The sequence below is a fragment of the Tamandua tetradactyla genome, chromosome X (assembly GCF_023851605.1).
Source record: "Tamandua tetradactyla isolate mTamTet1 chromosome X, mTamTet1.pri, whole genome shotgun sequence".
NCBI classification, from domain to species: Eukaryota; Metazoa; Chordata; class Mammalia; order Pilosa; family Myrmecophagidae; genus Tamandua; species Tamandua tetradactyla.
In genome coordinates, this window is record NC_135353.1 from 144128009 (window position 1) to 144153947 (window position 25939).

The 25939-nt window shown below is 36.2% G+C and overlaps 1 protein-coding gene across 1 annotated transcript in view; it reads right to left on the reverse strand.

Moving 5' to 3' along the window:
• Positions 1–25939, reverse strand: part of LOC143670128 (interleukin-1 receptor accessory protein-like 1) — a 40802-nt gene that overhangs the window by 3379 nt on the left and 11484 nt on the right. The window contains exon 3 of the mRNA XM_077144757.1: positions 10675–10818. Within this exon, the coding sequence (XP_077000872.1) occupies positions 10675–10818 (144 nt within the window). The remainder of the gene's footprint in view (positions 1–10674; positions 10819–25939) is intronic.

Consider the following 25939-nt stretch of genomic DNA (forward strand, 5'->3'; position numbering starts at 1 on the left):
TTTTTCTTTCAGCCCACTTTCCCTTAAAAATCTCTTTTTCTCCCATGACATCAACAATCACTTTGGTGTGCATGTCTCCCTAATTTAGAGTTCCAATCCTGTTCTCTTTCTTCCTAACTACCAATAGTTAGTTCTCTGACTCTCACCAGCTCCCTGGCCCCCTTAATTTGGATATTTGGTGTGCGTCACACACTCAACATGTGTACGACAGAACAAGCTTGCCATCTCAAGCTATTATGAGTTCATTTTTTTCATTTTAATTTTAATAACACATCAACCTCACTTCTTTTAGTTTCCAAACTTCCAATGCATGTTCCACTTATTCCTATTCTTTACCAATAATCTCATAGCCATTCATTGACAAAACACCTTTAGATTCTATTTCCATAATATGCTTTCTTTTCTCAATTCCATATTCTCATTCAGGCCCTAGAAATTTCTCAGCTGTTAAAATCATCTTCTACCCGATCATCCCTCTCCAGTTCCTTTTCCTTCTAGCCCATTCTATAGTGTCACCAAATTTATCTTTCCAAAGCTTGCTGCTGATCATATCATATGGTGACTCATAAATTATCAATGGCTACCCACTGTCTAAATAACCAGCAGCTACATCTGTAGTTTGCTTCCTTTGAGGGGGAGTTTGATTTCCCTTAGTTTAAATGATCTCTTTTCTCATTTATTATATTACTGTGTCCATATCTCATCTTCTCTCTTAGATTACAAGATCCTTATGTGATCAAGACTTAGTAGATGCTTGAAAAGATATTCTGAATAAATTAATGAATGGCCTTTCATTTTGGCACCACATATCTCACATCCTACAGCCAATTTGGGGACTGTCTCAAGACCAGGGTCATTTCCCACTAGAGATGGCTTTGGAGATGTAGATTCCATGCTGCCCGAAATCCTAAAGGAATTGCTAAGAGCAGTAGGGTAAGGGCTTAGCAAAGCTCCTTTGAAAGAGTCTTGAACTATAGTTTTTCCCAATGACTCAAAGGAAGATCTTAGGGTCCTTGTAAACTCCTTTAGGAAGTAATTCTCAGACTCGAGCATGTATCAGTATCATCTGGAGGGCTTGTTATAACACAGAATACTGGGCCCACCCGCAGACTTTCTGATTTTGTAGGTCTGATGTAGGTTCTGAGAATGTGCATTTATAGAAAGTTCCCAAGAGATGCTGCTGCTTCTGGCCAAGGGACCACACAGAGAACCTCTGCACGAGGATGGGGAATAGGCATCCGGATGTCTCGATGGGATCAAAAAGCTGCAGTCAGCCACCAGGTAATTGACCAGAGCATAAAGAAAGCTAAACCTTGCAGTCTCGGCTATGTGATAAATGTTCCTGATATTTAGAGGGCATATCCTCCTGTTGAGAGCTCATAATAAAATAGTTGAAAATGCACATTTTCATTAACAAAAAAAGATAGATCCTTGTCTAGACTAACATATGCCATAACCATATTAACCTTAAGGAACTGGTGCCTCAGTCAGTTTTTCATGTCTTTATACCATCTGGATATCTTTACAGCATTTAAGCTAATATCTCCCAGATAAAAAGGAGTTGCTCACATGCAGATTATCCTGGTAGTAAATGTGGCTCGAAAGCCCCTTGTGAGCATTTGTAGCAGCATCTTCAAATTAATGGGGCACTTGATTGATAGCTAATTCCTCTCTTTCCCCAGAGTCTACATCAGTATAGTAATGGGCTAGGCATTTATTTACCAACAGAACAAACCCCTGATTTGAAATCTGTCCGACTGCAAGCACAGCGCTGTAAACCTTACTAAACTCAGCATGTTTTCTGACTCAAAATCAGATGGACTCTATGGTCTCACCTCTTTTCCCAATTTTTGGTTGAATTAAGTACTAATATGCATCTTGGGTAATAGCTCTTAGGTGGATTTTGATATCTGTAAGAATATGTATTGATAAATATCCATGTATATGAGTTTCATGTGACAGGTGAAACTTTTTAAAAGGTGGGTTTTTGAAACCATAGAAAAAGTCACATTTTATTAATATTTTTAAAGGATGAGTCCATGATCATTTAAATTCAGTTTAGGTTTATGAACAGTTTAAATACAGTCAGCCCTAACAGGGTAGTAGAGGAATCTATTTTTTATTCTGAACTTTGTTCTCTAAATCTTAATTTCTGTAGTTTAAGGCCTGATTATACTTCGTACCTCATAGAGATGGATAATAGCTGGTTTACACACTCTTTGCAATAATTCTACATAATCTCAAAGATAGTCATTAAGTTACTCTTTTCAAGACCTTCTTAGAAGTCAAGAGATTTTGGCTGAATCCCCCCTCCCCTAAACAACAAAAGCAAACAAACTAAACCAGTCAATCAAATAATTATTCTGTTACTTGCAGCCAAGAAACCGATCCAGCAGGTTTTTTTTCCTTAAATTGACCAAATTAACTGACTTTGGTATTCTCTAAAAATATTTTGAGGGGATAAAAGAAGTTTGGACTCTGGAGAGAAAATTAAGAAATAAAAGCATGGATTTTAAATGTCATTTTGAAATTATTATGGGGAAAGGAGAATATGGAACCAGGTATCAGGAATGAATAAAAGGGTTTGGAAAGGTGATGAATTTATATTTGCATTTGAAAAATGGAAGGCTATTAGTCCATACTTTTTGGGTGCATTGAGAAGCCAAAGATCCCTGTATTTTTTTTAGAACAGCACAACTTTTTAAAGAAATGTGGGTTGAACACTCCCTTCTCAAAATGGAGGTGGCGGCTAATGCTATATCTGGGCTAGGAAAGATAATTACTGACAATATAAATGGATTGAAATGAACATTCAAGTCTTTGGGAGTTTTTAAACCTTTAAACATCTGGTGAATAGTTGGCAGATGGCCATTTATTTATTTTTTATTCTCAAATATTATAAGTCACATAAGTTAAATTGACTAGTGACAGTGGCTATCATTCAGCTAATAGGTTACCAAAATGAGAATGGAGGAGCACTCAAAGATAAATTGTGTACCTCACCTCATAAAAATTACTTTGTATGTTTGGTGTGGCATATTAGCACAGAAATGGGATGATTGAAAAGTAGCTTTGATATAATGTGAATAAGTAAGATTTTTCAGAATGTAAGCAACACTTACTTCTCATATCTCAGATTTATTGTTGTAGGGTTTTTCACATTTTCAAGATATAATTTATTTTCAAATAAAAAACTTTGCAGACAGTACATGGAGGCAGCCCCAGGGGCCATCGATTAATGAGTGAATGGGCAAACTGTGGTGTATCCATACGATGGAACATTGTGCAACTGTAGAAAGGAATGAAGTAGATGAACCTGGAGGATATTATGTTGAGTGAAATAAGCCAGAAACAAAAGGACAAATATTGTTTGGTCTCACTAATATGAACTAACTATAATGAGCAAAACCTGCAAGTTAAATTCGAAAGCATAAGGTAAAAGGTAGAGATTGGACAATTGATGCTTAAGGAGGACAGGGTATTTAATAAGGTTGAACCTAAAGGTTGGGAAATAGATAGCACAATACTGTGTGGTGGTAGCACAGTATACTAAGTGTAATTAACAAAGGTGAGTGTGAGTATGGCTGAAAGAGGAAGGCTAGAGTCGTGAATGTCACCAGAAGGAAAGCTAGAGGATAAAAACTGGAACTGCATAACTTAGCAAAACCCAGAACGGATGATGATGGTGGCTAATTGTACAAATATGAGAACAAATGTGAAAAGGAAATACTTGCAGAGATAAACCATATCTCTGAATAAATAGGCATTAGGTATATAATCTTAATATTTTGAATTTGCAATTATGGAATGTAATTATCTTAATAAATTTCACTTGTCACTTCAATTCTGCCGTAGCAACCTCTGGCAACTGCAGTCTAAAATAAAGCCGCTTGAATTTTACACTTCAAAATGTTTTCAATATTGTTCTAGCTTACAAATTTCTCCATTTGGTACTCTTCTGGACTATTTGATGCCATCGGGTCTCAAAACACTTAAATTTGGTATTAATTAAAATAGTTATGGTGTGATATAGTGGAAAAAAATAATAGCCAAGTTAAAATTCTGACTGTCATTACTTGTTATTTATCTTATTTGAACCTAAGTTTACTGATTCATAAAATAGCACCTTCCTGAAGATGCCCAGGATTAAATGATTCCCTACCATACAGCAGTGCCTGGCCCAAAGGAGACATTCAATGGAAATAAATTTCCTTCTCTTGCACTTGTAAGAGGGCCATGAACTACGTTGATGGCAAAAGTTTTAAAAAGATAAGAGGCAGTAGAGTGGTAAAGAGAGTAAAGGATTTGGAATAAGAAGGCTTTGGTTCCTATTACTTCACAGCTTCTGACTATGGGCAAGTCATATACCAAAAAAAGACCACAGATGTTTCCTTCTGTCATTAAGAAGTTCATTCTAGGTGTTCCTGTGTACGCAAAGTATCTAATCACTAAAGAAAAAAATATACCCTGGGTGCACAGGTGGTTCAGTGGTTAGAATGCCCACCTTCCATGCGGGAGACCTGGGTTCGATTCCCGGACCCCCAAAAAAACCTGGTTCGATACCCCCTCCAAAAAAACCATATATATATACACACACATACCACATTAGATATCTTAAATGATTTACAGAAGTACTATGTTTCACTGACGGTCACAAGAACAATAATTTCTGAAACTCTGAATAGTGAGTGAGCTTGTAATTGGAGAAAGAAAACTAAAATTCTGTGTTCTGACACTGAATAGATACCAATTCTCTCCATTTGCCTGAAAGGGAAAAGATGCTCATATTTTCCAGGGGTAGAGATTATAAAAGACTGCTCTAACTCATTTTATCCAATACCTATAATACTTCCTGAAGTAAAATTAGGAAACCTCTTTCTTCATCTTTAAAACAGGAGTAGTTAGTGATTAGAGGGTTCTTAGAAGCTTGCCCTGCCATCATTATTGGTAAGCATACTCTTTATAGCTGATAGTCAGGGAAGTAAAAAACAAAAACAAAACCAAAACAAATCAAAATACTTTGCAGTCTGAGAAAACAAAACTAACATAAAGCAGGATCAGCCTGCCTAGTACTAATTCCCCCATATAAATGAAGCCTTAAGCCTGTTCCCATAAGCTATTCCTTAATTAAAGCTTATACTGTTCTGTAATGACATCTACTGATATGATAATCATATATGAAAGCTACTCTTTTCCCCTATTAAGACTATCTGTAACTTTGTACCTCATTTTTCTTTAAATACCTCCTATATACATTTTTATTTGGAGAGCCGGTTCTAAAATTCTGGATAGCCTTGCAAAATTTTGCTAGTAATAAAATTCTTTTCTTAATGATTTTGCCTTCGAGCCTTCCTTTCATAGAAATAAATAAATGAGATAAAGTATGTCGCATGCTTAGCACAATGTTCTGAAAGTGGTAATCATTCTCCAAATGTTAAGCAGTAATAAAATATCGTGCTAATAATAATAATGACTGGGAAAGCTCATTCATATGTGTGACCAGAAGAGACCAGTAGGTTTGCAGCAATTGATAGTTGGGCTTGGGTATGATGATAGGGAAGCAATATACTAAAGATTGTTAAATTAACTTCATATTTTTCCCTTTAAAAAATGATTAGGGTTACATAACAGTAGATCAGGGGAAAGTTATTTATGCTATATCCTGATTTCTTCTTGAAATGGACCTTTTCTAATGACATCACTGTGGATAACATAGGAAGGTACTGACTTTATAGTAATATAACCAGTATTCCTGGGTTGGTTACACAGCTGTGATCAAGACCTATGGATTTTTAGATTTAAGTGAACTTAGAGGAGGTCTCTTATGATGCACTGCAAGAATGGATTAACCAGAACCCGATGTCTAATATTAAAATGGATGAAGATACAGAAACAGGAAAAACAGAATAGGCTCCCTTGTGAGCAGGTGAGTTCTCTGTCCCTTTACATATTCAATTCAAGCTGGATAGTACCTATCAGGGCTCACCACAGAGAAGGTTCTAGAATGGGTGGATAATATATTTCTATTCCTGATTAAAACTAGATGCCTTGCTAATTAAGACAATAAATATTAGAAATGGGTTTTCATTGCTAAAATTAGTGGCTCTTGAAAATGGTTTCTCCATGGTGAAATCAGTCCTATTCAAGACACATGGATTAGGTAGCATAATTTAGAGACACACCTCTCACCTGCAAAAATCTAGGGGTGGGGCAGTGGCATGCCTCCTTGAGAGATACTGTTCTTAGCTTGATTCCAAAATGGTTCTGTGTCCTGATGAAGAATATACATGGTTGCCATCAAATGGCTGGCTTACTCCTGCACAGGGAATACTGTCATATTTGCCTTGGAGGAAATTTTCTTGTAAGGTTTGATTGGAGCACCCACACATACCAAAGGACAGAGTTGGACCTTTTTCAAGTTTATATGATGGGTTATATACCATTTGTTAAATAAGTATATATAGAATACAATTTGGCCCAACCTTTTCTTTCATTATATCCTGGGCTCAAGATAGTGGGGCAATAGCTAGCCTTCTCCTATCCTTTGTGGTTACTTCTGAAACTTTGTAGTTACTTCATTTACTCAAAAGAACCTGAGAATTATGTATGACTACATTGTTTTAGGTCGTTTCACAACTGTGGTCTTCCAAAGACCACCATTTTATTCTAGCTGAAATAAAATAACCCATCTATAAACTTGAAAAGTGTAGGAGGCTTGAACAAGGCAGTTGCAATTACTGACCCATCTTGATGGCTAATTGGAGATGGCAGGTGAGGATAAAGCAAATCTAATGGGATAGAGGATGATACAAGGGACTGAGGTATAAAATCAGAGGAGGATAAGGAACGAGTGAGGTGATTCATAAGCTGAGTTTGGGATCTATCTCAGTGAAAATAACCAATAGATTACTAGAAAAATGATACTAAACACTAGAACTGGGGACAGGCAATTTAGACCTAGGAATTATTTGTGTATAAATACAATTGAAGATACGGTAGTAAATGTGATTCAAAAAGGTGGGGTGTTACGGAATTAGAAGAGTAGTACTGAGGTCTGAAGCCAGCGGAACCAATAAACTATAAGGTTATGTGGAAGGGTTCAAGGAATGATGTGAACAAAGCAAGAGAGCAAAACTGCATGTACCATCTGGGAAACAAAGAACTCTTCTGACATAGAACTGATATAGTCAGGTCACCTCCATTTTAATGATTTGAAAGGAACTGGCTAAAAGTGTCCCTGATGCCAAATATGTCTATCAGTCTGATTCATTGGCTGAAATTTTGGAGATTTGGAGTAATTTAGACTTCAGTTTAAATTGTCATTAGTTGTGTGACTCTAAGTATCAAAAAATAGTCAACACAATACCTGTTATTTAATACATATTCAGTAAGTGGTCTACGGGTCTTTTATTCCTTTTATCATAAGTAGGACAGTACCATGGTAGGATATTTCTTCACAATATGAGCCAAACTTTCTTTTCCTGTTCTTCAAACTCTCTTATAAAACCAAGCCAAGAATCTGTAATAGCCATCTCTTCTTTGGAAGAGGAAAGGACTTGTGAGAGAACTAGGAAGAATGGGGGATCTGATGATGTCAGAGAAATTTTCCAACCACTGGGAGAGTAGAAAATTTTTCAACCATCATAGCACGTGTAGAAGGATCTAAGAAGGAAGTGTCTGGGTTTCTGAGAAGGGGGCCTTAGGACTCCAAGGAGGAAATGATAGACGCCCATATGGTTTGAGGTGGAATCTAAGACACTGAGAGTTGTGTCATTTTCCCAGGTGAGAGCTTGGAAAACTGTAAGCTTTGTAGAGAAATCCTTCACCCAACACTGGGTGGGTGGCAGTGGGTGGAGGTATTTTGGTTTGTTTTTTTTTTTATGGGGAGAAGTATGAGTGTAGAAGAGTTTGTGGTGCTAGCACCCAGGTACAAATCTCTAAAATTCCCAAAGGAGAAGATTCTGGACAAGTGTCTGAACTTCCTCACTGGAGGCCATAGCAAGGGTCTTGGTCTTAAGCACCCAGTATTCCAGGACAGGTAATAGCTCCAGTGAGAATGCAGTGGCACATTCACCAGATGTCTTTTTCCCTCTCTAGAAAGCTAGCTATGAGTTCCCTAGAAATGGATTTCTTGGAGGAAATGGGAAGGAGAAAGGAAATAAAAGATGGCAAATTTCGACTGAATGTTTACCCAAAAGAAGCTTAATTCCTAACCAGAAGTTACTGAGTTATCCTGGAGTGGCAAGGTTATATGGTTTCTGCTGTCAGTGGAAATGGGAACTTAAGAGCCAAGCTGAATGGCTTTATAGCATTAGAGAATTAAAGGAAGCTGCATTTATGCACAGATATTTTTGTTAAGATACGGATTTTAAACCTGCTACATTATTATTATTGTTGTTGTTATTATTACTGCAGTATGGTTCTGATGAGTGCTTCTGCAGGGGAGAGAAAAGTTGGGGTGGGCCTCTCCCACTATTTCAGCTGGGGCACATCTACTTTACCATAGGAAGTTTGCACATGTGATCACACTTACAGTAAGAAATCCTTTACAAAAAAACCATTTGAAAAATCACTGTTTTGGCAGGGTCTGCTTTAAATTTTAGAGGAGTGATTTGTACATTAACATTATGCCAATTTATATTAACAGATAATTAAGACAGATAATTAAGTCTGTTTTCTTTGGTTCTGATGCATTCACAGTGGCATCTCATGGAGAGCCCTAGTAATTAAATGCCAAATTGTGTCCAAGATGGTCCTAAGGATATGATTCTAACAATTCTTAAGGTATTTATTAATTAAGTTGGCTTTCTGAGAGAATTTTTTCAACTATTAGATATGATTTGTCACTGTTTTTTTGATTTTCTTAAAATAATTTAGATAAACTGAGGCTCCACAGCTACAGAATAATAGCAGGAAAAAAATCCGGTAAGGTTATCCTAGTAACTCACTGAAGTGTTTACAATTAGCAGGATCCCCAAAAGAAGCGTCATTCACCTGCCTATGATTCACACTTTTTCATTGTATTCCAGCATGTTCTACCATTCAGAGCATAACAGATGAAAACTACACTGAAAATTGATGGCTTGGGTAAAATCACCCATATTATGCAGAACACAAAATAATCATATTCAAAACAAGGTTAATTAGATAAAGTGAGACTTGTCAAGGTGTTCTGCTTTTTCAAATCACTTTTACTGCACTAATTGTGCGAACAACAACAGATCATTAGATTATACTGAATGTACTAAATTTTTAACATAAAAAATAACTGGGAATTAGCATTCGATAAAATAAAGTCTTTGGAAATAGACCTAAACTGAAATCCCATCTTGCCCACTTACAGTATTACTTGTGTTATCTACTTGAGTAAGTTATTTAACCTCTAGAAGCCTCCATTGCCTTATCAGTACAATGGAGATTATAATACTGACCTCAGAATTTTTTGCAAGGCTTAGCAAGAATGATTTTAAGAATGTCTAGCTCTCTGCTCGGGGATCATGTAACAATAGTCTGACATGGACAATTTTTCTCATATCTCTTTGGAGCAATAGCAAAAAAAAAATCATAGTTTGTATGAATAAGCAAGAAAAGTAGAAACAGAGAACAAATAGGCAAATCAGCGCTGAAAAATAAAAAACAAAACCAGTGTTGCTGTTTCATTCTTATGAATGTCTTCACCCTAATGGGAAAAAGAGTGGAGTGTTAGGGATGCTAAAGAAACTGCTTGTCTCACTTACATTTCTGCCTGTGGATTTATTCCAGAGAAACTGCCCTTTGCACTAGTTAATGCGAAACTGACAGTTGGTGGGAAAAAAATGTTTATATGATGGAGAAACTTTTGCCATCACACTGTTCAGGGTCATTTTGCATATACTTCCTATATTGCAAGTTTATGTTATGTGTGAATCACTTTCAAATGACCAAAAAGGAAAAAAAAAAACACAAAAAACAAAACTTTAAGTACTCTAACGGGTGATTTAGAGAACTCATTTTTAAAGACCCCAGATTCCTCTTAGATTATATACATATTCATGTCTGACCAGAGGTAAATAATAATTATGGTAGCTATGAAAACAGTATTTACTTTTCTAAATTGATTAAAAATTTTAGATTTATTCTTATGGAACAATGTGCTTGTACATTTTTCTCTCTTTCGGTCTACACTTGGACTAAAAATTAGCCTATCTAAAAATAACTAGATAAATAGGATTGAAAAGATTGCTGGAGGAATTCTAAAATACTGGGCATATTTTATTATCACCGATCTGTCTAAACAAGGAACAAATTGAGATTCACTTCAAACAATTTAAAAAGACACTCCCTACCTATAGAGAAATAAAGCTGGCCTTTAAATACTGATTACAAGGCGAGAGAAAACCAACATGCCGATGCCATTACAGTCTCAGTTTAGAATTTGTAAGTGGTGTTTGGAATACGATTCTAAAGGGGATAGGTGTTACTTTACAATTTTTAGAAGAAAATATTTGGGGGCTGCAAAGAGCACCCGTATAAGTCTTCATACGAGATGAACTTATGTATAAACTGAACGCTGAAGGACTTTAAGAGCTGCTGCCAAAGGTTATGTAGGTAGCTTCTCTTTCTCTTCAATAAAATAAAGGCAGGGAACAAAGAAGAATATTCAGAAGGAGCAATAAAGGAGGGAACCCATCTTACCTCCATCCAGCTCCTCAGCTCCAAAATGATTCCTGTAGAAGAGCATGATTTCTATCTTGTAACACTTGTAGATGGTCACCAAACAAACAAGCAGCAGCAGGATAGCACCGAGTCCTCCAGCGAGCTCAACTGTGTACATTAGCTCTGAAAAAAATATCACGAGATGGAATTATACCATCTGCATATTGAAAATCATAAATTCCATTTGATCTGATGGTCTGTGGATGAGACCAGATGTGGGCAAAGTGTTAACACAACCCTTTCCCTTCATGCATGAGAATTTGACCTTCGGGTAACTTTCTAGCTCTGATCCTTTCTTATAACACATAAGGTGGCATGTGGAACAGTGTTGCTAAGCAACATTGCTTATGGTGCAAATGACCCTTAATGCGTAGATTGCATCTGGGCTGAGAAAAGTATAAATACTTGATTGAAAATTGTACTTTGGAGCTTGCCAGAGTATAGAGACACTTATTAGAAACATAACCTCTGTGGGGATCCAGGAAGCTATACTTGGAGTTGATAAAAGAAATATTGGTCCCATTGGATGAGGTTTTTAAACCAGGAAGGCTTCTGCACTCACCCATTGTGAATCTTGATCTCTCCCAGGTGAGCTGTCACCTGGAGATGGGGCACAAAGGTGAAAGGGGCAAAGAGAAGCACCCTGAGAGAGCAGTGTGGATTGTTGCATAGATTTGTGAAGACTGCTTCCACGAAAGAGAAATATCTAATGCTCTCTGCTGGTGCACAGTGCTTCCCATCCTATATCCTGAATAGACTGGTGTCAAAGTGGCCTACCACAGTCTTAGAGGCTGAATGTCCCCTGTAACAAGTTCTACTTTTCTTACTGAATCAGGCAACTTTGGGGATAAGAGATTCACTTCTTTTTCTCCTTTAGAGCTCACAGGCATTATAACAAAATCAAGGCTACGGGTATTTAAACATTAAGCTGCCATGCACAGATTTTGAAATTCACTTTAACTGTTGTTATTGATGGTTAGCCACTGTTCCCTGCAGTTGACAACTACCTTGAAAAGACCTAGTTTCTTTATTTAACATAAAATATAAACATTCCTGAAATTGTAGCTTGAAAATAGTGGCGCTTTTGAAGCTGTCATTTCGAATGCACCAGCAGTTTATCTTTTCAATTTCTTAACACAGCCAATGAAGGCTTAGAATGAGAAGTTTAAAATAATCAATGGTTTTACAATAATAACCACTCTGAGGTTACAAGATTGCTCCTGACTTCTCTTCAAGGGGCGAAGTTATCAGGGGAACAATGCAGTGCCAACAATAAAGAATCTGAAAAGCAGGGCCTACATTTTCTCAGAAGAACATTGGTGTGTGTGTGTGTGTGTGTGTGTGTGTTTGTATGTGATGCCACTTTTTCTGTGATAATTACAGAAAAAAATCTCAGTGATATTTCTTATCTAGTCCTTCATTCCAAATTTGAGTTTGATTAAGATAAACACATATAACTACTCTTTAATCAAATGTATTTTCTGCACTTATTAAAATTAAATGGGAAACAGAAAAAAAGTTTATTAAAAGTGACTAGATTTTATGGATTTAAGAAAGAATAATAAAGTGAGGTATTAAATCTTCTGGTCTACGTAAATTAATACTAAGTGTGAAATACTGAAAAACACCTCCAGGAATTTTATTTTGTATTTAAAAATAACAGACAGCTTTATCTACTGAACTTTAGGAGGGGTTACACAAGAAAGTACTACAAAAGCACCAGGGGTAAAATACACAAGCCCTTTTGAGTATATTATTTTCCCACTTCTTTGTGAACAGAGAGGATAAGTGGGGGTATAAGAGCATGGGGTATATTAAGTCTTGTTTTTTCTCAGGATATAAGTAAAACTCCACACATTCAGAAGGCTATATATAATTTTAATTTATGCCCATAGGTGTTATTTATATGCCAGAAAATCTGATTTAAAATATACTGGATATATCACAATAAAAAACATTTTATACATATATACTGGTTACGATGGGAAAGATTTGCATTTGACCATGGCTTCTTTTAAAATCCATTCTGTGTTCTTATGTTGTGCATGATACATTCAGAATTGACCACTATAAAATTTCTTACATAAGAAGAGAAATGAAAAAAAAAATCAAGATTGCTTAATTTCTACCCAAACATTCTAGTGGCACCGGAATGTTCTTGACAATTTCTAATAAAGCTAAACATAAATATATTCTATGAATAGCAATTCTACTCTTAGGTGTTTTTTTGTTTGTTTGTTTTGTATGCTGTATGGCGGGGATCATGTTTCATTCTTTTTCATGTGAGTATCTCATTATTGCAGCACCATTTGTTGAATTTTGGTTTGTTTGTTTGCTTGTTTGTTTTGTTTTGGGGGAAGTGCATGGGCCGGGAATTGAACCCGGATCTCCCGCATGGCAGGCGAGAATTCTACCACTAAACTACCCTTGCATCCCCACTACTCTTAGGTATTTATCCAAGAAAAGTAAAAGCAGATATCTACAAGGAGACTGGTACGAGAATGTTCAGAGTGGCCTTATTCATAGCAGCCACAACTGGAAAGGCTCTGAACATTCACCATCATCAGGACAATCTGCTGTATGTCCATACAATAGAATGTACTCAGCAATACAAAGAATAAACTACTGGTATACACAACATGCATGAATCTCAGACAAAAAAAAATTGTGCTAGATGAAGGAAGCCAGATCTATAGTAAATCCTCCTGTATGACTCCATGGAAATGAAGTCCAAGAACAGGCCAAAACAGTCCACGGCAATAGAAATCAGAAACTGGTTGCTTTTTGGATGGGTGAAGGGCAAATTTATTGGAAAGGTGCAAGAGCGAACTCTCCGGGGTGAAGGAAACATTCTGTACCTTGTTTGCAGTGTGGTCACACAAGCCTATACGTTTGCCAAAACTCACCGAACTGAACACTTCAGATCTATGCATCTTATTTTCTGTTAGTCATAGCTCAATGCTCTAGCAAATTGATTTCTTCAAAGAGCCATTATAAGTTCCAAGTCAAGGCCTATGTGGCAAGAAGTTCTAAAGAGAGCTGGGAGTCAGGACCAGTGCTCTGCTGTAGGTAACTGCCCAGGTAGGGAATAACTCTTCTCTGGTGCCCTCAAGCCCACCCTTTGCATCTGTAAAGAGGCGTGGCACCATGCATTGCCATCTTGCTTGCTTCAAGAGCTTATATCTTCTCACAAAGCTTTAATTTAGGAAAGTTGAAACAATCAAAAACTATGCCTGAAACACAGCCCTATTTATCCAACAAACAACTCTCATTTTCTTTAGATGGTACGTATAATACTGGTCTCTATACTTTTTTTGTTTTGCTGCTGTTTTTTGTTTTACTTTTAAAAGTTGAATATGTGTAAATTAGAGATAGATCGTACTAAAGTAAGTCCTTGTTCTTTTTAGAGATGTAAATGCCCAGATGTGAATCATTCCCATTTCTAGATGTCATGAGCCATTTAAAAAAAAATTGTTTACATTATCTAGAATGCTCTATTTACTTGGCCAAACAATAGTATTGTCTGAAATGTAATGAGAAAAAGAAAGCAGGGTTGATGTAGCTTAGCAAGTTACAGAAACGGTCTTGTGTCATTTGAATATGTCCTTTAAGATGTAAACACTTGAAAAGTTATATCTACCTAGAGTATGAACAATAAGCAAGAATGCCTTTTGAGCCATAAATTAACTTTCACTTATTGCCAATCAAGAATACAAATATGGTCATTGGTTAGGACAGTGTTAGGGCCCAGTTAGACTAAGTATCTCATAATAGTCATTTACCAATAATAGGGATAGCAAAAATTGATCCAAAGGAGATAATTGATCCTGAAAATATCTCAGCTTTCTCTCCAGACGGCATGCTGAGACATGATGTTCTCCTAACATCCTCAAAGGTCCTTTCCCCACAGTACACACACCAGGCTCTGGTCTTCAAGTTACCGCATTCTTTTTATGCAAGAAAGTAATACGCATGCCTACATATTCTAAATGTTTGCGGGTTACATTTTTCCGATTTAAGTTATTCACGTTTGTTTCTATAGCATGTGCAAATGCTCTCAAAGAAAATGGTGCATTCGATTTAGTCTCTGTACTTATTTGCTCCAAGACAGACACATTCATTAATATAAGTGCTACCTATTATTGCTTATTCATTGGGTCAGGACAAAATCACTAGGGGTTAAATTCTGTTTCAGTGAAAAGAAATGATTTGAAACCCACTGCTATATTTTATCTTTCCAATAACAATTGCTTTTGGACTCAAGTTCAAGTTGCCTAGAGTGGCAGTATTTAAAAAATAAAAAGATTCCATTTCAGCACAATTCAACATCAGAGGACAGAAAAAGAAAGTGCAGGACTTTTAAAACTGTTTAGTCTTTGCATTATTTTGTTAAAATGATAGACTTGGCCCCCTTTCAGGGACTGAGACTGAATATTGAAAATTGTAAAGTAAAATCGGTAGGTAAAACCTAAGGGAAACTGGCATTTGGTTAAACACAACAAATGAACAAGTGCCAAAGAGTTACATTTAAGGGCATCAGCAGTCATTTAGTTGCAGGCAATTAACAATAGTCCTTGGAAAGTTCCAGTATGGGCTAAGGGAAAACACATTGATTATTGTTGCAGTAGTAGACTGCTTTTTGGAATAAATTGCTTCAATTTAAAAGTAGATTTGCTACAAGCATTTTGAGCAATGACTACCATTTTTTCTTATCAAGACAGTTGGACTAAGCAACGCTTTAAAAGAAACAGCTAATTAAAATAAAACACATGCCATCTCTTAGTACATTGGGCTACATTGCAAATAATAAATGCATTTGTTTTACACTAATCTTGCTGCAACTACCTAGGTGTCATTTGGGATTCTTTTTTAAAAAAATTCTCCTGAACTGGTGTCATTGTTTGCTAACTTTCTCTGCTAGATACCTTTGAGGAGGTAAGGATTTTAACAAAGTAGATAGAAGTCCATATGTATCTTCAAACTCTTCACCTAGAGCTTTCATTTTGCATATATATATATTTATATGAATAATTTTGTCTACAGTATAATTGAAGATTTTAGTTGGCTTGTTCTTACATCATTCATCCCAAAATTAGCTCATTCATTATATAAAGTCCTTTGAAATGTTCTGCTCTGATTTATATGCAATAAAATGCAAGTTTGTGGGGGGGAATGCATGACAGACAATATAATGATCCCAGTTTATTCATTAGCTTCACCAAGTACATTTCTTCCTCTCTCATTGTGTTATAAAGAGCTAAACTTTATAAGGATTTATCCATCCACATAAATTCATATGCATATTTATTTCTCTGGAGCAGTATAACTTATTTGTTCCTGGCAGGAGGATAATTATGCTCAGCCTACAAAGATATTCAACTCAATTCTACAATACATCAGCGCAATTTAGAAGCAGTTATAATTTTTTTTTTTTGGTAACACATTAAGAAGCCAAATTGCTATTTGCATAATAGCAAGAAAATGTTTTAGGAAGGTATAAACTAGTATGTAAGGATAGCAGTTTGGCTCTTGCAAAAGTCCTTTTTGGAACAAGGCAGAGTATACCAAAATAATAATAATAATAGTCCCTGAATGTAGCAGTTTGAGCTATGTGACCGAACATTTGGACAAAAGTTTGGCTTCAATGTAATATATTTTGCCATTTTGAAGAGGGGTTTTCAGTCAAAGCAGCAAATTAACTTTTACTTACTGCCAATCAAGAATACAGATATGGTCGCTGGCTAAGACCCATTATTAGGGCCTAGTTAAACTAAGCATCTTATAAGCCCTTAGAATTTAACTGTTACATCTTAATGAACATTAAAAACAAAAAATAAAATGAAAGACAAGAGAAAAAAGATGCATCACTCTCTACACAGTTAAAACCCAACCTTGCAATGTGCTTTTCCTCTTCCCAACCAGAAAGGGGTATGTTCTAGTTAGTTAGCTGCCGGAATGCAACACACCAGAGACAGATTGGCTTTTAATGAAAGGGGATTTATTTCATTAGTTCTTCAGAGGAAAGGCAGCTAACTTTCAACTGAGATTCTTTCTTAGTTGTGGGAAGGTACAGGGTGATCTCTGCTGGCCTTCTCTCCAGGCCTCTGGGTTCCAACAACTTTCCCTGGGGTGACTTCTTTCTGCATCTCCAAAGGCCTGGGCTGAGCTGCGAGTGCTGAGTTGAGGTATGCTGAGCTGCTTGGGCTGTGCTATGTTGAGCTCCCTCATTTAAGCACCAGCCAATTAATTCAAACATCATTTATTGCAGCAGGCACGCTTCCTAGCCGACTGCAGATGTAATGAGCAACAGATGAGGTTCATGAACCAATGGCTCATGTCCACAGCGACAGAACTAGGCACCTTCACCTGGTCAAGTTGACACCTGAACCTAACTATCACAGGTGTTAGTTTTTCCTTTTTCTATGGATTAGGGATTACTCACCAGAGATGTCTATTTAATGACAAGTTAGTGAATGACCACAGTAATTGAATAAAACAAGAATCCATGAGTTTGTATTAATTATAAACAAATAAAAAACAAAAGCAGAAAGCTCTCCCTTTGAGTAGAATGCCAAGTGGTAAATATAGAACAAATAACAGAGTTAGAAATCACCACTTTCAGCCCTTTCATCATAATAACTGATTCAGGCAAGAATTATCAATGGAGGCTAAAATTATCAGGTGACTGAATGATGAAGCTGGTTATTCACACTGTCTCAAAGTATCTCCCCATTAACGATTAAGGAAAAAATAGACAGCATCTTAACGAAGTAACCAGAGTTAACGTCACCAGTTATGGGACAAATTTGACATCATGTATCTCCTGGTGTGATTCCCTAAGCGGCACAACATCATGCATATATTATTCCTGCCAGCAACGCGTAAACATCAGGAAAATGAAGAAAATATCAGATAAACGTAAACTGAAGGATATTTTATAAAAAAAAAAAAATAAAATCTGGCTTCTACTCTTCAAAAATGTCAATGTCATGATAGACAAAGAAAGGCTAAGGAACCATCCCAGAATAACGGGGACTAAAGAGACTTGAAAACTAAATGTAATGTGGTATAAAGGATATTATCGGAATAACTTTTGAAATTTAGATGTAGACTCTATATTAGATGATAACATTCTCTCATTTAAAAATTTTCTGACTCTGACAAATGTACACTTCTTATGTCAGAAAATATCCATATTATTCTAGAGATTCACAATGAAGTATTTAGTCATGATGTCTGCAATTTACTCTCCAATGGTTCAACAAAATAAGTGTCTCTGGATTTGCATGCATAACATGTAGATTTAGTTCTTTATCTTCCTACCTATAGAGAGGCAAAGCAAATATGGCAAAACGTTACTAATTGATGAATCTAGGTGGAGAGGGTATATGGAAATTTATTGTACTTGTATTGCAATTTTTATTAATTGGACTAGTATTGTAATTCCTGCAATTTTATTTCGAAATTTTAAAAGCTAAAAATATAGGACAAGTTAAACGTTAAGATCACATTATTGCAAGTGTTATTGTAATTAGAGTGTATTGGGAGTTGATGACCCCTGGATTAAAACTTTGTAATTACAGCTATTTCAATTTAATCTGCACAAAGCCTTCAACTTAATCTTCTGAATCTTGGAATTTTCTTTAGGAATTGTTAGCTGGTTTATATTGCCTGTAGAAAAAAGTCTGAATCTTTTATGCTGACATTCAAGGTCCATCACTCCTTTAATTGAAGCAGCTAACCAATCTCCATCAATAAACATCCCCCCCAAAGTGAATTGAATTTGACGTGTTTTCCCAATTCTGTACCCACTTAGAACCTCTCCTTTCCATTTATCCATACCCTACCAATCCTGCAAAGCAAGGATAAAATCTGTACTTTCAATGGTGCTTTTCCAACTAAAAATGATTTGTCCTCCTTTGAGCATGTATGTCCTATAGCTTTTTTGGTAACAGTTGACACATGAACCTGAACATGACACTTACTATATTGCAGTATATCAGAGTTAGTTTTGTTTATGGTTTTACATTAGAAACAACTTCTTTGACTTAGGAACTTTGCTTGGGCTGTTCCCTCTGACTGGAATGATTTTCCTCTGGATTCTGCATGCCTCCCTCCCTCCACTTCAAGTCTTTGCTCACATGGTACCTTCTCAGTGCAGTCTACTGTCTGCTCATTTTGAGTCACAAACCTGCATATGCACCTTTCATCTGCTTTTCTTTCTCTATTTTTTCTTTATATATTTGTCACTATATAGCATAACATTTAATTTACTTATTAATAGGTTTATTATTGTTTATTGTGTGTCTTCTTCCTTTGGCATTTAAATTCCATGACAGCAAGGCCATCAACTGAATATACTACAAATCATCATACTATCTATTTTTTAGGAGAGTTAAATGTTTCTGTATATATATATATGTATTTTATTGATCTATCCCAAGTGCTTCTAAAATTCTGGTATATCTCTGTGAACTAGTCTTCCAGGCAATGTATCAAGATGTTCAAGCAACTGAAGTGGTTTAACTAATTAATATGCAGCCCAGTAATTTGGTAATAAAACTTCAAGCTATAGAAAAATGGTCAAACTCTAAGCGCAGATTCAAAAATACTCTTTCATAAATCTAATGACAACACAGTCTTCTGTAGACTTACGGAGCTAGCAAACATTGTACTCACTTGGTATTTAGAAATCCATCATGTGCTGCCTTATATCTTTGATAAAAAGCATTTGCCTTCTCTCTCCTAGGAATTTCCTTCTCCACATGTCATACAAATAGACAGGCACAGATGGAATGTTACAAAACATCTCTTGAGAGAAAACTGTCAGAGTGAAGGTGGCATTGTCATTTTATTCTTTTTTGTTAAGGGAAGCAGTGTTTATCCTTAACGCAATTCTCCACCAGAGGATGCATTGTCACTGTTAGAATTGCGTCTTCCACTGGGAATGCTTTGGAATGGCCAACATCTGGACTGTTTAGATAACCAATAGAAGGAGCCATGTTTTCTACCGAAACACTGAACTCTTCTAAAAAATATATAGTATGATGATTTGTAGTATATTCAATTGATGGGAATAGATTTATAAAAATAGTTGTCAAGTGTAAAAACTGACTGCAATGCCTACCGTAGGCAAAATGGGATGTTTTGATAAACTTCAGAATTTTATGTTATTATGATAATTTTATTCCTTTAGGGGTTTAACATATTTCCTAATTACTGAAAGCATTAGAATAACATGTGTTCAGCAAAATCTGTTGGTAATAATTTCTCTCATGAGACAAGTCCCATTCAAAAATTTGGTGATTCCACAGACCTAGAAACTATTAAAGCAAAAGCGGTAATAAAACCATATACTGGTTTATTTCCCCCGATGGGAGTAAAAGCAAAATCCATTTCTTATTTCTCTTGAATCTTTTTCATCACTCGGTTTTCTGCATATATAAAAATGCTGAGGAAAGTAGTTGTTAATCTCCCTTGTTTTTGTTTTATTTTGGAAAGAGATACTAGTCAAGAATGGAATTTTTTTTTCTTGACCTTTTTTCCCCCCTCCCACTAACATCTATGAAGAGATGAGCTTGTTTTGGCGACTACCAATAGCAGGACGTACCAGTATTTGATTCATTCTAAGGGAGCAGTAAATGGTTCCTTAAGTCGTGACAAAGGTGAGAACAAAATTGGTGGGTGATAACTTATTATCTCACTCTCTGTGATACTTTTTAGTGCCAGAAAATTAGCAGTGATTTCAGCAAATAATGTAGGGAAAAAAAGTTAATCTCCCAAAATGCACTGTTTTCTAGTATAGACAGACATGAAGTGGGAGCAAGAGTGTACATTCAAGAACGGGTTTCAATATTTATTATTTATTTATGTTTTTGGCATGGGCAGGTTCCAGGAATCAAACCTGGGTCTCCCGCAAGACAGGTGAGAACTCTGCCACTGAGCCACCGTGGCCCACACAGTTTCAATATACTTTAAAAATGTAAATAATCAGATTTTATAGCACACAGATAAAGTATAGGTTTCCTATAAGCATTTAAAAAATATTCAGTGGTTCTACCAAAAACAGCTGCAATTTTCTCATCTTCTGATTTTATAAAACATGCCTATTATAAAGAAAAAAATGTATAAGAAGAATTGGAAGAAATTAAAGTTTATATAAAATTACAGTGCCATGAGATAACTACCACTATTACTTGAGTGAGAGCTCTTTTATGTTTCTCTTTATAATGTATTAGGTTTCCATGTACCCTTACTATAGGCCAGTGATCATAGCTTTAAATGCTAATACTCGAAAATAGCTTACATTTTGCCTTTTATTCTGGACAGTTTGGGATGGAATTATCCAACGTGGTTTCCATGCTGTGTCCTTCTAAGCATCCTCATGTTGGCCTCTTTAGCATAATTAATTATTTATTCAATATCTGTGTATCCAAATATCATTTATAATGACCTGGCGCAGCAAGGCAAGTCTAGCAGGAATTACTTAACACCATTATGGCTCTTTGCTCTATGTATAGAACATATTTGGCAAAAATTGACAAATATTCACTCACAACTAGTTTAAAATATAATTTAGTTTTAGAGAAGGTATGGATTTCAAATTCAGTTTAATCTAATTGCATTGATTCACAGATGAGGAAACTAAAGCGGTATGTGAATAGTCAACAGCTGAAAATATATTTCAATACTGCCAATTTTTACATGACTACTGAACTGCTACTAATAGCAAATCTGTTTAAGAAAGCCAATATGGCATTTTATTGTGATATCGTCAATATATTCCTTTAAGCTACTTTTAATATTGAATTATTTAAATAATAGAGATAGATTTGTCCATCTGGGGGAGAAGTAGAAGTGTACCTTGATATTGTAGAATAGCGGAAGTGAGTTTTCAAGTCATACTCATTTTACATTACGTACTAGAATCAGAATTCCAAATTAACTTAAATCTGGCAGTTTATTTTTCATCCTCTTGGCCGTTGATAATGGCCTCTTCCATTTGAGTTTGTGTTACTTTGGCAGCCATTTCCAGTCAGTACTCTGAATTGCAATCACATAGCATAAGAGATGGTAATTTCTATTTCAGTTATGGGGTCTCATCTCCTAAAGATCTGAATCAACTTTACAAAAACTTAAACCATAAGAAAATCCCTTGGATGAGCAACCACTTCATTTTACTTTCAAGATAAGCAAAATGAGGTACAACGATTCAGAACTCTGAGAATCAGCAAAACCTGACAAATGATCTAATATATACTCTTAGTCCCCCTGAGTCTAATGCGTGTTTAGAACAGTACAGCACTTGGGCATAGAGGTAAGTATTTGCAAATGATAAAAATTGAAAAACAATGATGCAAAGAGACTAGCTCTAGGTCACACATAAGTGAAGAGTCGAGAACAAACACTCTCAAGTAATTGTCCATTTTAATTATCAGAGTTCACACTTTCTCTTCTTTTCAGTCAATCCCCATTCATATCAAATTTCAAATAATGGGAATGATTCGCTAGTGATTTTTAAAATGGCCTTTTTGTGCTTTCCTAAACATACCACTGGTTTTTTTTATGAATTAAAAATAAAATCTATTTTAATAGCATCTAGATGTCCACCTTTAATTTAGGGAAGTGAACCTCCAGGTACATTTTTCTTTATAGAACACATGCTAAAAATAGTACATGTGCCCTAAAAGTAGAGACAAATAGCTAACATATTTCTTACAGATGGCAAATGTAATTCTAAATGCTAAAATCTAATACAAGTTACCATGGTAATATATTGGAAATCAACATATTTTTTTCCTACTATGTGACCTGGGAGAGCAGTTAGCATTTTTTATGTGTCATGTCTAATTTTTCATTTTACTGACCTGGCTGCCAAAGTTCAATATGCAGGAACTGCTTATTGAAAGTTATACCTTGCATTTTATGACCCAGTTGTGCCATTTCTCAACCGAGTGTGGGAAATCACAGCCATAAAAATGCATAGCCATCTCCTGCTTCCCAACACTGCTGCCTTTATGCCCCAGGATACTGGTACACATCCTCTGGCAGCAGGGCCACAATTACTAAGGACAACTAACCCAGTGCTTTGCCCTCAGTTGGCCCTCAATACATATTTGTTGAATGGGAATGATTTGTTGTTGCTTCATAAAATGGCATTACATGAATGATTTCCTTTAAGTAGCCTGCAGTGAAGTGAAAGGGTGTAAGACTGAATTTTTTTTTCCTAAACTGCCTTTTGGTCATTTTCCAATACAAGGATCTGAGTTCTAGTGGACTGCCTCTGTCATCACTTCGTTTGTTTTCTATAGCTTCTGTTGGATGCTAGACAGATGTCTGTTAAATTGAAACGAATATTTCTACATGTAGAGACTGTTGTCCAATTTTGGCTACTGCATTTTGTTTTCCTTTTGTTTTGCCTATTTTGTAGCTATATTATTGACCAATAACATGTGGAGGTTCAAATCCTATACCATGTCCATCCTTTGTTACTGCAAATAATTGAGATATAGTTGAACCCAAGTGCTCAAAACATGGAATTAGTGGTGTTTACTGCCTACCATACATCTTGTTCCTCCTTGATAATTGCTATTTACATCATACGAACACTATTTATATTGCCTATTTGCATAGGCTTACAAATATGTATATATCCACATATATGTTGTTGAGATATTCCTACATGTAATTCCTTTAAAAAAAATGGAATATGTAGGAGCTGTGTCCAACAGTGAGGGTCCTCTTCATTTTAAGAGGTTAATTATTTTAACACTTGAAAAGAGTGTCTTCTCAGACATCTCTCTGAGTAGCAACTGTGTTCTACAGAGCACAATTTAATTGAATATGTGAGGCAAATAACCTCATTAAGAGTCGAGTGTGAGGGCAATGTACTAACGTTCAATTAGTTGAATAAGTAACACTGTCTGGCTCTACTCTGTTTTCATTCCTGGCTCATGGAAACAGTAAGCTCAAGAAAGCTAGTTGCTCTTTATCTATTAGATGCTACCAATTTTATTAGAATATAATAGGCTAGGCCTTTGTACTCCAAGTGTGATTCACACACCACCTACATTGGTATCAACAAGGAACTTGTTCGAAATTCAAATCTCATATCCCATCCAGACTACTGAATCTGAACCACTTTTTTAACACTGTTTATTGTGAAATACAACATATATTCAAAGAAAAGAAAGTAAAAACAATCAGTTTCAAGGTACATTCTAACAAATAGTTAGGGAACAAATTTCAGTTTGTTATGGGTTACCATTCCACCATTTCAGATTTTTCCTTCTAGCTGCTCCAAAACACTGGAGACCAACAGAAATATCAATATAGTGGTTCAGCAGTCATACTCATTTGTTAGATCCTATTTTCTCTGTTATACCTCCTCTCCTTCTCTTGATCCTTCTATCTATCTATAGAGATCTATGGACAATGCGAATTTCAACTTTTACATGCTGAGAAGGTGTGCCAAGAATAAGTGATGGGGGGTGTGATTATTGAAAATCTTGGAGAGGCTGGTCCCTCTGGGTTTCAGGATCCATCTGGCCTAGGAACCCTCTGGAAGCTATAGGTTCAGGAAAGCAAACTTAGTGCATGCAACTTTTATAGAGTCTCAGTTAGAACCCTAGGTGTTCTTTAGAGTTAGCAGGAATGATGTTGGTTGGCGTTTGGCAAACCATGGGAATTAGCAATATCTAGTTGAAGCTTGCAAAAGAGTAGCCTCCACAACAGCTTCTTGACTCCATTTGAACTCTCTTATGTTCTACTTCTTTTCCCACTTTTGGTGAGGAAGGCTTATCAATCCCACAGTACCAGGGCCAGACTCCCTGGGAGTCATGCCCCACATTGTCAGGGAGACCCTCACCCCTGAATTTCATGTCCAATGTAGGGGGGAGGGTAATGATTTTCCCTGCAGGGTTAGGCTTAGAGAAAGAAAGGACATATCTGAGTAACAAAAGAGGTTTCCTGGAAGTAACTCTTAGGCTTCAATATAGGTGAACTTCTCTACTACAGGAACACGTTTCATAAAGGCAAGCCTCAGAATCAATGGCTTGGCCTATTTTCTTGGGAGTCCCCAAAGTTTGAGAGGGTACCAGAGGGTTCTCAGGTGGGAATGTTTAATAGTTCCATATTCTTTTTCTTTGGTCCCTCAAGGGATTCTACCAATACTTTTTATTTACAGCCCACCATATTCTGGGATGTATCTGGGTATTAAATTAAATTATACAGAATTAAAAGGCCTTATTCCCATTTTGGGCTCCATAAGTTTTGGGTTGTTTAAATGAGCTACTCAACAGGTTAATTTAGATTGTGTGTCACAGAAAATTTAGGTTCTAGACACAATAAACCTCTCTGCCTTTGGTCCCATAGAGCAGGTGAAGGTCTATAGTACATACACTACCGTCTTTTACCTTGTATTCTGATTTACCTTAGTCCCGGCCAGATTGGCTTTCTTTCTATCTCTAATTGATGCCTGATCTCATTATCAGTTACCATAACTGTTATTGTATGTAGCAATGCTAACTTTCAGGGCTGCAGAAGTCCAGTTCTGAGTCTTAGGTGTTACTGAGATACTCAGATTTCCAGGGAAATTCAAGCTTACGCATATATTGCTCAGTGTCACAGAATCATAAATGCACTTAAAATTTTGGACTAAGTGTGGCTGCTATAAGAACTTACAATCTAGGCTCCAATTTTCTTAAAACATTTTCTGAAAGAGACTACAGCATGTGTTCTTTTGTTTCTGGTTGATTTTGCACAACACAGTGTCCCCAACCTTCAATCAGTTTGTTGCATGCCTCATGATGTCTTTCCTTCTCTAGCTGCCTAATATTCCATCATATATATCACAGTTCACTTTTTGGCTTCTCAGTTACTGTAACCTTTGGCCCCCTCCATCCATTGGGTGTCATGGATAATGTCCAAAATAAATAAACCATGTCTTACAACTTACTTGTACTCTCAGCAGCACTCTCAATTTTAGACATCTTTCATTGGTCCAAAGAGATAACTGATAAACCCAGCCTTACCAAATATTAAATCGAAACCTCCCCTAATTTCTTGTCCCTCCCTGCCAATTATTTACCCCTGGTATTTCTGTGGTACTGTTGATGTCTTCCTGTTAACTATTGGCCTTAGCATGTGATTTTAGTTTCCCCCATACCCCTCTATTATTGACTCTTTGTACAAGATCAAACCTTTGAAGAAGTTCATGAGAGAACATATCTATACTTGTAGAGTT